At 44.4% G+C, this 14,558-nt stretch overlaps 1 protein-coding gene across 3 annotated transcripts in view; it reads left to right on the forward strand.

Moving 5' to 3' along the window:
• Positions 1 to 7: 7 nt before the first annotated feature.
• The window catches only part of Dusp22 (dual specificity phosphatase 22), a 51,174-nt gene continuing 36,623 nt past the window's right edge, over positions 8 to 14,558 (forward strand). For 2 of the 3 annotated variants that reach the window (NM_001037955.4, NM_134068.3), the window contains exons 1-3: positions 8 to 95; positions 8,754 to 8,787; positions 12,342 to 12,424. In NM_001037955.4, coding sequence (NP_001033044.1) covers positions 75 to 95; positions 8,754 to 8,787; positions 12,342 to 12,424 — 138 coding nt within the window. In that variant the 5' untranslated portion in view covers positions 8 to 74. The other variant, XM_006516519.1, reaches the window with a different exon arrangement.

A 14,558-nucleotide genomic window follows, 5' to 3' on the forward strand; every position in this document is an offset into this window, starting at 1 on the left:
CCCCGCCCGCCTGCCCGCCCGGCTGCGCGCCCGGTCTCCTCCCGCGAGCGCGGAGCGGCGAGCCCGGCGCGGCCATGGGGAGTGGGATGAGCCAGGTAACGTCCGGTCCCGGCCGCACCCTCTTTTCTGCAGCCTCCGCAGCCCTGACCCGCACAGCGTGCCCCTTTGAGAGCGGGGGACCCATGCTGGAGCTGGTCTGTCTCCCTCCCCTGAGACCGGGCCCCTTGACGTCTGCCACCCACAGCATTGGTGAACCGGGCCAGATGGGCGGCTTCTGTAATTTCCTCTTTTCCCCAGATTTGTGTGCGCGTGCACAGATAAGCCACTCTGGTGGGGGAAGTTCACGGAAACCCTAGAACTGACATGGCTTTCGGTGTCTGGAGCTGGTTGACCCTGGGTTGTGGGGCTTCCTTAGGGCAACCTGTTGGCTGGCTGTTGTGGCCGCAAGGCCTTCTAGAAACTCTTTCTTTGCCCCTGTGGTGGCCCAAACCTTCTGGGCCGGTTTTCTCACCCCTACCCCCTAGATTGAGGATGATCTGGCGGTGACAGTCCTCCGGGTTCTATTTGTGTCAGTCTCAAGGTTAAGGAACTTGCTGGTTCAAAGAGAAATCTTACTAAGGCTCTGGATGCCCAGGACTAAGACAAGTACTTCTACAAGTATTTTAAATGGTCCTGGGTTTGGTTAGCTTCTGGTGTTACCCCCCATCTTGTCTCCACTTACTTTATCCATCATGTTTATAGGTTCTAACGGTGTGGCTCGCTTTCTCCCCTTCTTTCTTCACCCTTTCACATTTGTCTCTGCTTTGTGGCGAGGGGCTCTGCAGTGGTTTAGTTACTTCCATGGGAATGATTATTGAGGCAGAGATCCAAGACCGAGGAGGGAACGAACATGTCTTTGATGGAAGCCTGCATGCTCCTTGCACAGTCTCCATGTTTTTGTGCGTTGTGACTTTTGTGTGTTGGTGACTAGGATTTTATTATTTTATTATTATTATTATATTATTATTATTATTATTATTATTTTCGCCAGTGATCAAATTTGAAACAAACTCCCTCTCATGAATATATGCTTGTATTATGTTCCCATTAGCACAGGGATCAGTCATCGCTCTGAGCTTTCTGCTTTTAAAATTAGACCGGTTGAAGATGTCCGCCTGGGGCTGACAGACTCTGCTTGCTTTCCCTTGACATTTCTAGTTGGCGCCACTGTTTACTGTCCCTTTCTGCATTTGGTTTCTAGTATTTTATATTCTAATTGAAAGAATGGGTTTAGGTATACAAGTGATTGATTGCCTAAGGGATATTCTTTTCATACTTCTCAGCGAAGGTGGCAGTATTCATATCCACATTGTGCTATTTACTTCTTATAGTAGATTCCTTGACTATTTTATTATCATAACCAGCTTGTACAGACACAGTTTCTAGTGTAGAGATGGAAAACTATACGGACAGAGAAATGTAGATGTTCAGTGGTTCAATACTTACAGTCTGTACTGAATATATGTTAGGTGTAGTGCTTTTGGGAACAGAGGGAGGAAAGCCAGCAGAAAGGACCAAGAAGTCTGTTACAGACCTCCTCAATGTAGGACACTGCTTGTTCAGTACAAATATAATGTGAACCAGATACATCATTTACATTTTCCTAGTGAAATTTCTTTGAAGAGTTAGAACAGATGATCACCATGTAAAGAATATTATTAAACTGAGAATATTTAAAGTATTTTAACACGCAACCAATAAATAAATTATTTATGCAATACCTTTTTTTTTTTTCCCTGTGGAGTCTTAAATTCTCATTAGGTACTTGCTACATTTTAAATGCTCAAAAACCAACCATTGGCTAACAGGCGCTGCCTACCCCAGATTACTATGTCCCCATACCCGTGTATGGGATGGATGGGGCTAGGGGAGTTTATCAGGCTCTAAAGATAACTTCTAGTGTGTAAGCAAAGTAGATGTCATCCCAAAGGAGGGTAATCTTCAGCCCAGGCAAAAGCTCCCTGGTAGAGTAAACATCTTAATCTGAGATCAGAAGGTATCACCGGAATTACAAGACAAGGAAGCAGCGAGGTAAATTACTGGATGCTGGTAACCAAGAGCCTTACCCAGAGGTCTCTAATGTGTTATTGTCTGACCTGGAGCAGGGTTTCTGTTTTTCCCTAGTTGGGAAAAGAAAAGGAAAAAAAAATGTAGTTTTTTGTTGTTGTTTTGTTTTGTTTTTTGTTTTTTGTGGTTTTTTTTTTGTTTTGTTTTGTTTTTTCGAGACAGGGTTTCTCTGTATAGCCCTGGCTGTCCTGGAACTCACTTTGTAGACCAGGCTGGCCTTGAACTCAGAAATCCACCTGCCTCTGCCTCTCGAGTGCTGGGATTAAAGGTGTGTGCCACCACACCCGGCAAAAAACAATGTACTTACCGAATCAAGAGAAGATGCTAGTGATGGAGATGTGATTCTAAGATTACAGGCAAATTGTGTGATGCCTTGGAATTTAAGAGTGTCATTTGGGGACAGGAAATAAGGACCTCAGGCTCTGATATCTTCTCCTCCAGACATTGCCAGTATTGTTTAGCTCATGAGCATTCTCCTGACTAGTCGGGTGGTCTCTTCCTACCCTGTGCCTTTCCTGGCAGACAAGGATATTGTCCTGGCATTTAGTGGGAGGCCTACTCTCCCTTCAGCTGGGATTTTCCACGAGAAGCCCTCTGTTGCTAAGAGGGCAGGGATATCAAAAAGTCCAGTTTTCGCTTCCTGGATTCATAGATGCTTAAAACTAAAAGACCTTCAGTGGTTAGCATAATCCAGTCTCCGTTTTCTCTCTCAGATGTGTAAAACAATGCCTCTCCCAGTCACTACTCAAATTCTTAGGAAAAGCAAAGGAGAATTTTAGGTGAATTTTTACAAACTGTAAGTAGTACATGGGCTCTGTGATCAGAGTTCTTGGTTTTGTCCACTGCTGAGCATAGTGGTGGCTCGGATGTGGCTGACATGTATTTAGAATGACTTTCTGTGTAAGACGAAAAAGGAGTGAGGAAAGGATTGTCATCCAAAGGGGTGCACGCTCCTGGCATAGGGAAGGGTCCTCAGCAACTGCTAACCCGGCGTCTGGGACAACATTTGTTTGCTGTGGAGGCCTTTGCTTATCCCAGGGAGTTAGATAGGCCTCTAGCCAGTGGGTGCCATTTGTGTTCTCCTATACTGGGGCAACCCCAAATCTCTGGACCTTGCGGTGTCCCTCTCCCCCCCCTCCAGGGGAGTGGGGGACACTTGTTCCCAGTTGCCTACCTCTCTGGTCTTGTGTTCTTTGTCTCAGAATCCCCTGAGACTTATTAGAGCTGGAACTGAGTAATTAATTATCAAGGAGTGGGTTTAATCCTGTGGGAAGCACTGTTTAAGTATGGGGAGGAGCTGGAAGTCTCACATTTTTGTCCTGCTAAGCACTGTTTCCATTGTCACCAGCTAACTTGGCTGTGTTATTCATCCATCCAACCATCCACCATTCAAGTTGTACTGCTCCACACTTGCTGCTGCCTAGGCTCAGTGCTAGTTCCCATAGTGGGGAAAAAAATAGGGAAACATGAAGCCTCTCTCCTAGGCATTCTTTCTAGTCATGGAGGACCCACTTTAGAAAGTGAACATATTCAGGGCTGGTGGACGGACATTGCACCACAATGATAATATCTTTTCTATACCGTCTAAATCTTGTCTCATTTTTTTTAATCTTTTAAAAATTGAACATAGGTCATCATTTATAGTAGGCAAGTGCTCTACCACTGACCTACATCTCCAACCCTTTTTGATTTATTTTGATTCAAGACCTTGCTATTATGGCCCAGGCTGGTCTTGAACTTATGATCTTCCTGCTGTAGACTCCCAGGTAGCTCGGATTACCTACTCTTTTCTCCTTTAGCATTACAATCTTATTTCACATATCATTGAACAGATGCTTAAGGCAATAATGTAAGAATACAAAAGGTCACTTAGATATGTCTTTTTATGAATGCATACTGGGTAAAATTTTGGCCAAAGGATATTAAAAAGTCTGTGATATTTCACCTCTCAGGGAATCCATCATGGTTTTCCCAAATGTCCTTGGGTTTAAAACCCAGAAAGTCCTTTTTGACCTAGGATGAATCCAGATGCCACACTCAAAATACTGCTTTATGTCAGCTGCTTCATCAGGAGTTTCTCACATCTTTTTGGGTGGCATACTAAGAAAAAGTTAAAAATAAATGCAAACAATTCCCTGTCTCAGAAAGCAAAATTCTTTCGGACATAAGCAAAGGATTTGCGTTTTTTGTGCTTTTGTGAGGCTGGTGTTAGAGTTTAGTAATATGTCAGTGTGAAGGGTATTGATCAAAAGGAGCTATGAACCACTGGGTGCTTTCATGTGATCCCAAAGTGCTTCTGCCTTTCAGGGTTCTGCTTGTTGCGGTGTATATTGTCTGCTGACAGGCAGGCACCTTTCTGACCAGGGCCTTCCAGAGAGCCAGTTCCTCTGTGGTTTGCATTGCTATCTCACTGACCCTCTGTCAGCATGCCACATGGTGGAAAGGGCTATCCCCTGCCTTGGTTTGAACGTGGCTCATGCCCACACAAGGCTATGTTGAATCTTACTCCTGAGTATATCAGAGCAGAGAGGTGATGGGTCCCATAGGAGGCATTTGAGACAGGAGGCAGGGCTCTCATCAGTGGACTGATGTTTTCCTCTCAGGAATGGGTTAACTGTTGTGTTCAGCCTCTCTCTTCCACATGTACCCACTTGCCCTCGCACTACAAGCCCATACCAGAAGCTGAACAAGGTGCTGAGGCCATGTTCTAGGGCTTTCAGAATAGCAAGCCCAACTAAACCTTCCCTCTAGAGGCCGCTCAGTCTTTGGTGTTCTGCGCTAGCAACAGAAAACGAGCAGATACCTGCCTGGTTCTTCATGATCAGCCAGAAAGTAAGGAAACAAGTTCTGGGTACTGATAACTATGCTAAAGAAAATAAGACAAGACAAAGGGACAGAGTATGATATGGAGTTTGTGACCAGAAGAGACATCTATAAGGAACCTCGGGCAAATGGCAGGGAAGGTGGCCCAGGAGAGGCAGAATGATAGCTCTGAATGACAAAGATGATCAGGACCAACTCTCTGCTTATTCTTCTAGAGAAGTAAAACATCCCCAAGTCACGAGATAAAGTTTTTACCCCTGACCCACCCTGCTGTAGACCAGGTACTGATGCTGGTCTGACTCTGTTCGCACTGGTCTCCTGTGTTGTCCCGGTGAGCACTGCTCTGCGGGCTGCTCTACAAACCGTCCTTCTTCTGGAAAGTCATTCCAGTTGGTTTGCTTCCCTCTCTCTTTCTCTGTGCCCAAAGGTTACCAACAGTAACAACATGAGCCAACTGGTGAGTCAGACTTACTGTCGTCTTCAAATCACAGAGCTGACTGGTTGAGAAGTCTTCCCAAGTACTATTTAATCTGTTAGAAACCAGCCTTCCCTGATTTCGTTTTGTAACTCTATATGGAAGAGAGCCAGAGTCTAACTACAGAAATGGGTGGGAGCAATTCGCTTACTAGTTCAGCCCATGTCTTGTCTAGAAAACAAAGTTAGAAGATGACCGACACAGCCCTTTCCTTTCCTGGCAGAATGCGTGTAGAGTCCTCACCGTCCATGATTGTCAGTCAACACTTCTTCATCCAGACTCTTTCCTGAGGCTCTCTTTATGGCCTGCTTAGTTTCACATAGCTTAATGTAAATCTTGTGCCCTGCCAAAAAGACCTATCAGGATTGGGCTACCCCGGTCTTAATCCTCAGCCTCATACTGACAGGTACCTTCTCCAGTCTCATCCACATCCCAGAAGGTGACCGGGTAGACCTGTACATTCAGCTATCAGGACATAGGCTGAGTCCACTAATGTAGCCATAGCTTACCATTTGCTAGATCCATGGTATTTCTGTTGCATTTGTTGTGTAAGCACTGTTCACCTGTGTCTCATTTCTGTACTATGTAGTTAGGCTTGCAATGGCTGCTTCTATCCTCAGGACTTACAATATTCCTTGTTGGCATTATTCCCTAAGCAAGACAGTGTACAACTGTTGTCACAGCACATACAATATACCCGCTACTATCGTCATCTGGAGATGACTGGACATATATGCTTGTTAATACAGTGCTGTTTTCATAAGGGACTATGTATCACTTGATGGACAAATGTCCTAGAACCAGTCCTGGAAGGACCCTGATGCAGTGGCACATAGAGAGGTCATAGACTGCGTTCATTGGCTACAATCAGACCACAGATGGACCTTCTTAATATATCTTACAGTTAAGGAATTTTTAAAAATAAGGTAAAAATGGCGATTTCCCATAAAATCTGGATCCAGCACTTGGGAGCCCTGCCTGTGTCCATGGAGCCAAGTTAGAGGAATACTATTACCATCTCCTTAGGTGCAGGGAGACCGGGGGACACACTAAGGGTAGGACTGAGATTGAGAGTGAGTCGTGGAAGTTGTCAGTGCCTGGGCGCAGAACCTACGATGAGTCTATGCTGAAAGCTATGTGTGACGACTGGAGCGTAGGCGGATCCAGCAGTGGCAGGGAGTAGGCTCGGGGCGGAAGCCTGTCTTTTCACACAGTCTGCCCCCTTTTTGGCTATTAAAAGTCCATACTAAGGACCTCGTCCGTAAGCTGTGAGATCCAAATACAGCTAGCTACTTTAGTAGAACTGGGCAAATGGCCGGGAAGGCTGGGGGACAAAGCTCAAGGGTTAACTTAGCTGGAGCAGACTCCACAAGGAGCCAGTTGAGAGCATTCTGTTGGGAATCCAAGATTCAGCACAGCTGAAGTGTTTGTGTGCTGCCAGCTCACTGCCTGTGCTGCCAAGGGATACACCAAGTGGCTTCTGAATTATTGTCCATACTCAGATCATATGCTCAAACTAGAGCTGTAAAGTCCCGTGGGAGATGGTTATCTGGCCCCTTGCGGCCTCTGTAGTAAGAGTTGAGCTCCTTCGACCCCCAGAGGAAGGTGAGAATGTAAGCCTGCCCTCGCAGATGTCTACCCATCCCATTGACAGAGGTGCTGTGGTAGAGAAACCTTATATTTCCCACATGACGTTACATTTCCTTTTTTGCAATGACATTTCCAAGGTGTATTAACACTTTTCACCTATCCTAAATTTCTTGGTAGCATTTCATAATGGTTAACCTAGAAAATGTGGAGTATCCTCAGTGCAGGACCAACTCTCCTAACTCACCTCCACTTCCTGCCCTTTCCCCTCATTCCTACATAGGATCCGTGTGTTCTCTTCTTGGCTAGGCCTTGGTCTTAGTTTTCAGGGTAGAGTATAACCAAAGAATGAGCTAAGCCAGTTCAGGGACTCCCCAGTCTCAGCATCCACCAGTGAGCCTCCTCTCAGGGATTTTTTTCCTAGTCACTCCCTCTTCTTGTCCCTCTTTTATGGGGACTTGAGCTTAATCTTTCCCTTGTCTTCAATAGAGTCTTCCTTGCCATTAACATACTGTTTTTAGTAATGGGTAGGTGTGCACATCTTCGTGTGGCTGTGTGTACAGGTGCCTAAGGAGGCTGGACCTGCTGGCTGTCTGGGAGCTGTAGTTACAGATAGTATGAGCAGCATGGTGTGGGTGCTCAAGATTGAACTCTGGTCCTCTGGAATGGCAGCAAGTGCCCTTAACCACTGAGCCATCTCTCCAGCCCCTTCCTTGCCATTTCAGCAAGTGTCAGCATAACTCCCTTCTCAGCATTGATTGTGAACGTCTCCATTTCCATATGGTTGAATTGTGATGAACTTATGATCATTTGTTTGTCCAGTATTGCCAGATTATGTAAATTGGCCAGAAGAGCCATGTTCTGAATGTCCCCTTTAGTATTTTGATGTCACATCCTAGTAAAGGCAGGAGACCCTGGGGAATGGCAGATGAAGGGAGAAGAGCTCCAGGTAGCCAGAAGCTGCTGGGGAGCCCAGCTTGGTCCATCTGCAAGATGAGCACACACTGTTGTTTTAAAACAGGAGGGCTTTGGTACCTGTTCCACTCTGCTTCATAAAAATAGAGCCCTTGAGAGGGTAGCACTGAGGAGGCGGGAGGCAGGGGACAGGAGGCCTGTTGTGACTACAGCGTCTGGGTATGTGCAGAACCAGCAGACAAAGTGTAACTGGAAATTGTAGCAGGGAGGTCACTGGACATGGTTTTAGTTTACAGAGCATTTTTGTAATTGGATTTTGTTATCTTTGCAAAAGACTGACAAAGATTTGCCTTGGTACTTTGAAAATCATGGGGTGTTTGTGAAGTATTTCATCTTAGCTCTGCTGAAGTCTTCTCCCGTAGGGGCTTGGGGAATTCTCTAGTGAAGCAGAGAAGCGGGTCTGCCACAGTGTCACTAAATGGGGTCACAGAGCACCGTGGTACTGTTAGTGGCCCTTGGCAGGGGACACTGTGTACAGAGATCTTGAGCATTACAGAGCATGTTTGCCAAGGCCGTGAGGGAAGTGCAGTGTGAGAAGGATGGTGCTCTCTCCCAATGCCCAGAGCAGCTTACCATCCTGCTCCTAAGTGCAGGGGGTTGAAAGATTACAGTGTAACCTTTTGAGAAAATTTCTTAGTAGCTGAGGTCAGTCAGGTACCAGAATTGGGTAGGTACGTGAGGGGTCCTGGGCTTGACTGGGACAGCTTGCGAGAGCCTCACTCACCTTTGGGCAGCAGCACTGTCCACTTGGCATCCTGTGACAGTCATGCCTATGTCTCTCTTCCAGATCCTGCCGGGCCTGTACATTGGCAACTTCAAAGGTGAGTTATTACTTTCTGCTTCTTTAATGATGATAAATACATTGTGTATCACAAAGTGTACCATTCTGGCTATCCATGTACTCGTCAAAAGCCCTAAGTATCTTCTTCACATGGCTGTGTAACCATCATTACCCTCATCCAGAACTTTCCTCTCATCCCAGATTGAAAATCTGAGCCCCTGGCCTTCCAGAGCTCAGTGGGTTGGGCCCGTGTGACTTGGGGTTTGAGTGTCTCTCACTACCCTGGCAATACCTTTTTGAAGGACCCCAGAAAGATTTGATTTCAAACTTATGGTACTTTATGCTGTGTGCACAGCTCGTTGTCACGGTGACTGTGGTTGTGGGTTTCCATTTTGAATGTCCAGTGATTTGAAGTCAGTACACACCAAAGGTTTACTGTCATCACCCAACCAAACTGATGAAGGATCCTGCATGCTCAAGTGGACAGCTGAGCTTGATGAGAGAGAGAGTTACTCCAGAGTAGCGCAGCCATGCAGACATACTGTGACACAGCAGAGAGCAGGCAGGGGCCCAGCAACACTGGCCATTTTGGCTCTTGCCTGTCTCCAGGGACCCAGCAGCCCACTTGGTCACGTGTGGTAGAGTGGGCCTCTTTATTCACAGATTTACAGTTCTATCTCCAAACCACAGTTTAAAATGGTAAGCTGTTACAAAATCTATTTTATGGGTAATGAAACATTTTAAGTTAATTGTGGTCATAGTTGCACAACTCTGAGTGTGCTAAAACCCACTGGCATATATGTATCCTCTTACAAGGGTGAATCTCACATGAGTCACACTTTTCCTTGACCATCGTTAAAGGCTGGAGCATGGTGTATTACAGCACAATAAAGTTAAATAACAGTAAAAAAAATTAGTTCATTAAATATATTGTCCTTCAATATCTGCCAGGGACTAGCTCCAGGACCCCTCACAGAAACCAAAAACCAAAATCAAGTTTTTTATTTAAAATGATGCGACATCCACACAGGACCCAATGTGTCTCCTCTGCACCTAAAGTGTCTCTGGAGGATTACCTAATACAGGGCATGAGTTGTGTTAGAGTTGTACTGTATTGCTTACCAAACAATGACAAGAACAAAGGTTTGTATATGTTCAGTCCAAATGTAATTTCTTCAAATATCTCTGATCGAATTTTGGTTGAACCTCTAGATCTAGACCTCCTGCATTCAGGGAGGGAACTTTGTATGAGGTCAAATAGTGATTGCTGAAGTGTAAATCTTGTAGAAGTGGAAGATCATCATGTTATGTGAAACAGCCGGACTCAGGAACACAAGTGTATCCTCTCACACGGAAGTGAGATGCAATGAGAAGGGGGTTAGTAAAGAGAGGCGAGATGAAGCACAAATCAGCAGTGGGGAATGGGTTAAATACGATTAAAGTACTTTATATACACATCAAATGTCAGAATGAAACTCTTTATTTTGTGCAAATGTCATCTGCCAGTAAGTTTTTCTTAAAATGTAAATTCTGATGGGCTTGGGATCTGGAAGAGCCCTGAAGAACAACAGTGTCATGAACCTGCCCCATCAGGCTTCCCGTCCAGCTGTCTGCAGGCTCCAGTGTCTTGAGCTTTGTCTGCATGCCTAAACTGCAGATACAGGAGGAAATTGTGATGTCCTACATTGATGTGACTGTGTGGGTGACTGTGTGGGTGGGTTCCTGAGTCACCCCTTTTATTTTAGTCTTACTTTTTATTAATGTTTTTGAGGGTGTGAGGAAGGTGTGTATGGACATTGGTGCTATGCTGCCAGTGCGGAGGTCACCTTTGAGGCTTTGGTTCTCTCTTACCTTTGCAAGGACTCCAGGGATTAAACTCCAGATCTCAGGCCTTCAAGGCTAGTGACTATCTGCTGAGCCATTTAGCCAGCCCTTCCTCTACATAGTTCTCTCCTGTTTGTGTTGGTTAGCTCTTTATTACTATAACAAATAGCTGGAGTAATCAACTTAAAAAGAAGAAAGGTTCACATTACTTTGTGTTGAGGAGGTTTCAGGCCACAGTCAGTTGACCCCTTTCCTTTGGAACTGTGGCAGCACATCTGTTGGGAGTGTCCCTTGAGAAGATTCTGTTCACCTCATGGTGGCATCAAAGTAAGACAGAGAGGAAGAGACTAGGGTCCTGTTATCTCCTTCAAGGACATGGCCCACGTGACTTACAAATCACCTGTTGATGGACCCACCCCCTTCCTAGTGGCACTAACCTGAGCAACAAGCTGTTCACGCACGAGCCTTGGAAGACGTTCTGCACTGCATTCTAGAGGACGACATGACTCAAAGCTCTATCACTCCAGTTTATTACAGTGGTGTGGGGCTGCGGTTGAGATCACTGTGTGTGAAGTATAAAGCTGCTTTTCAAGATGGAATCTGAAGCTTTGGTGGTTGAATCAGTGAGGAGAACCTTCAAATTAAAAACAAACTTTAACATCATTTAAAGACCTTTTCCTGCCACTGCAGAATATTTAGAACATTGGCCCTTAGTTTTTGCCCTATTCCAGGGCTTGTTGGGAATGTACATGACCTTGTTTGACTATAGACCTAAGAACTAGCCTTTCTGATGTGCCTCCCAGAGAGGTTGTGTATGGTAAACCCTTAGACGCACCCACACATGCACCATGGAGAGCAGACATTCTCTCAGCATTCCACATCCCAATTAGCCTGTTCACTGCATATCCCACTATATCCATTTCTGGCTATCTATGTTTGTACAGAGTTTCTGCTGTACTTAAATTTGGTGCAGACCCTGGGCAGTTTCCCGCAGCATCAGACCTTCTCAAGGAACATTGTGGAATTTTTGGTCCTTTTTTTTTCTTGTATCCCTTTGAAGAGGTTGGCCAGGGGCAAGCACTCAGATGAGTGAGCCTTCTTTCTTGTTGAACTGTTTTGTAGATTAGCCAAGGTTTTAAACTCAGAGCATCGGAAAATTAGCCTTCTCTTCTCTTACATGTGGACACATTAGAAGGGAATGTAATTTTGGTGCCATAGTTTCTTATGAAGATAATTCTAATAACCAGTTGATAATACTGTGTGGAATTTCTAGAAAATGTTCTAGATTTTTGTTGGTTTGATTTTGTTGTAACGTTGATATAGCTATTATAAACCTTAGTCTTGTCTCAGGGTAAGGATTATCCATTGTACTTCTCTGTCTTCTTCAGTAAATGGGTTCTTGGACTTTACACTCATCTTAAGGAATCTGTAAGAGGTAACTGTTTTTTTTAAAATAAACATGCTTAATATGTATGTATCATGTAAAAACATACTATACTATATCTTGTATTTCTTTTGACAGCTTTCCTAATTAAAACATTTTTAAATCTGAGTAAATACTTAAGGTCAAAAGTTTTATCAGTCAAAAATAAAGACAAAATAAATAAAAGCAAAAGTCCTAATTTCACCAGTCTAGATTATTCTGGATATGATCAGTTATAGAGTTTTAAGAAAAAAATATGCAAGTTGTGTTATGTTTTCTGCCTAGACTGTAAGAGTGGTGAACTCACAGAGAATGTTAAAATGTCCATCTCTTGTCTTTGATGGCAGACGCAAGAGATGCAGAACAGTTGAGCAGGAACAAGGTGACACACATTCTTTCTGTGCACGATACTGCCAGGCCCATGTTGGAGGTAAGAAAGAACCAGGGGTGTGTGTGTGTGTGTGTGTGTGTGTGTGTGTGTGTGTGTATCTGTCTGTCCGTGTGTCTCTGTGAGTGTGTGTGTGTATTTATATTCTGTGGAAGTGCACATGACATTAATGAAAGGAGCCATATTCTGACACTAGTCTATTCCTGTGGTCACAGGACAGATTACTTTGGTATTGGAGTTAAATGCCTGGCCCACTTGAGGGCATGCTGTGTCCTGACAGAGGGCGTCCTTATTGTACTCCTGCTGCATGGTTTGCTTGGCTCTTTTTTCTAAGTTCTCCAAAATAAACTTACATTACATTTCCTTTTGAATATTAAGAATATTTAAAACAAAGTGTGCAGCCTAGTGGTCGGTCATAACCTGCACTTCCAGCACTCGGGCAAGAAGGTAGTTTCGAGTTCAAGGCCAACCTGGACTACATGGTGAATTCCCACCTAGCTTAGGCTACAGAGTGAGACTCTGTGTTAATAATTAACTAACTAACTAATTTATTAATTAATTAAAATTTGGGTTGAGGGCCTCTTGATTATAGGGTAGCCCTAGCACACGTGAGGATGTAGGTTGCATCTCTAGAACCACGGGGGGGGGGGACATTTAAATAAGTAAAACCTATTGCTGCTTCAAAATTATTTCTGCTTTAGTAGGATCCTAATGAATTCAAATTGCTCATATCCTGCGGATGTTTGCCACAAAAGTTCTAATACCATTTGTTTTAACTAGTAAGAACAAGAAGGCAGGCAAGCCACCCCTGTGATTTTTTTTTTCTTTCCCAGGCCTGGTCTGAATGGACAACATCAATAGAGAGCTGTTGCGTTTTAGGTTTAGGGGAGTAAACAGGGTGTGTCTGCTTGTACACTAATTCCAAAAACATCTTCAATTTTACCCTGTTGGACGGTTTGAGCTGTTGATCAGGAGCAAAATCTATTTCTGTTTCTGCCGTGGCACAGCCCAGGTTAACCTCTTTTAGAAAACAATGCCTGTGTGGTTGTGATGCATGTTTTTTCTATTTTAGGGTTGGGTGTTAGGAAGGGAGGGGTACTTGTTCTGAAACAAAGACTCCTGGTTCAGGCTGTTTTCATTGAAAGCCACATCATGTAAGAGTAGGTAGTATGTGTATAGGTATGGACGTATCCATTTTCCTTGGCTTTGTAGCCTCTGGGTTTGAGCCAGTACAGAACAAGCTAAAGTGCTTAGACAAGAACGGAGGCTGAGAAGCAGTCTGTGAGCCTGCAGCAGATGCTCACCACTGCCCAGATCTACCCCATGTTAGTTATCATCCCAGTTGGAAGCTCGCTCTTCCTTCTGCTGTTTCCATGGGTGTTTGCTAGGGCGCTGTTTTAGTCTCAGTGGGAATGGCGGCTTTTTGTTTGTTTGTTTGTTTTGTTTTTCTTTTTGAGTTCAATAGCATTCTGAAAATAGTTATTCCTGTATTAAGTAACTAATTAATTAATAAAGCAACATTAATTGTTTAATCTGCTAATGATAGTTTGTGTTTAAAATACAGGCATTTTAAACTACACAGTGGTCATGGCTGACTTCCTCTTAAATCACAAGACGAAGCTTGAGGTTCCCTTTATTTTAATAAATTGCATCGCAGTCCTTCCCACCCTCCCCTGCCAAGCCTGCCTTACCCTTGTGTACTGATTCTAATGGAACACATTGTCGTATGCACACTGTTCTCAATCTCTTGACTTCCACCTGCGTACAAGGTCTTGAAGTGTCGAAAGTGAGACAACTCCAGCCATTCTGTCACACACAGAAACTCTGGCTGGACTGGAAAGTAAAACAGGTGGGATTGCAACCCAGGTATAAGGAAGCTACTGTGTGCGTGAACCCCAGGGCTCAGGATAGACTGTGGGCTTCCATTCTGAGCACATTACATGTCCACCGTATCCTGTGCACTTTGTCTATAGGGACAAACTGCCTTTACAAAGAGAAGAGGGGCATGGAGAGGGGAGCTGCTGTGCCCCTTGTTACAGTTCTGATATTTTCGGACATCCTCCCTACAGCTACAGTTTTCCAGCCTGTGCTTTCAGAGTCCTCAGAATGTTGTCATAGCCACTGGATACTATCATTACTCAGCTTGATAGTAAGCGGTCCTGTTTACTAAAGGTTA

The sequence above is a fragment of the Mus musculus genome, chromosome 13 (assembly GCF_000001635.26).
Source record: "Mus musculus strain C57BL/6J chromosome 13, GRCm38.p6 C57BL/6J".
In the NCBI taxonomy this organism is placed as follows: domain Eukaryota; kingdom Metazoa; phylum Chordata; class Mammalia; order Rodentia; family Muridae; genus Mus; species Mus musculus.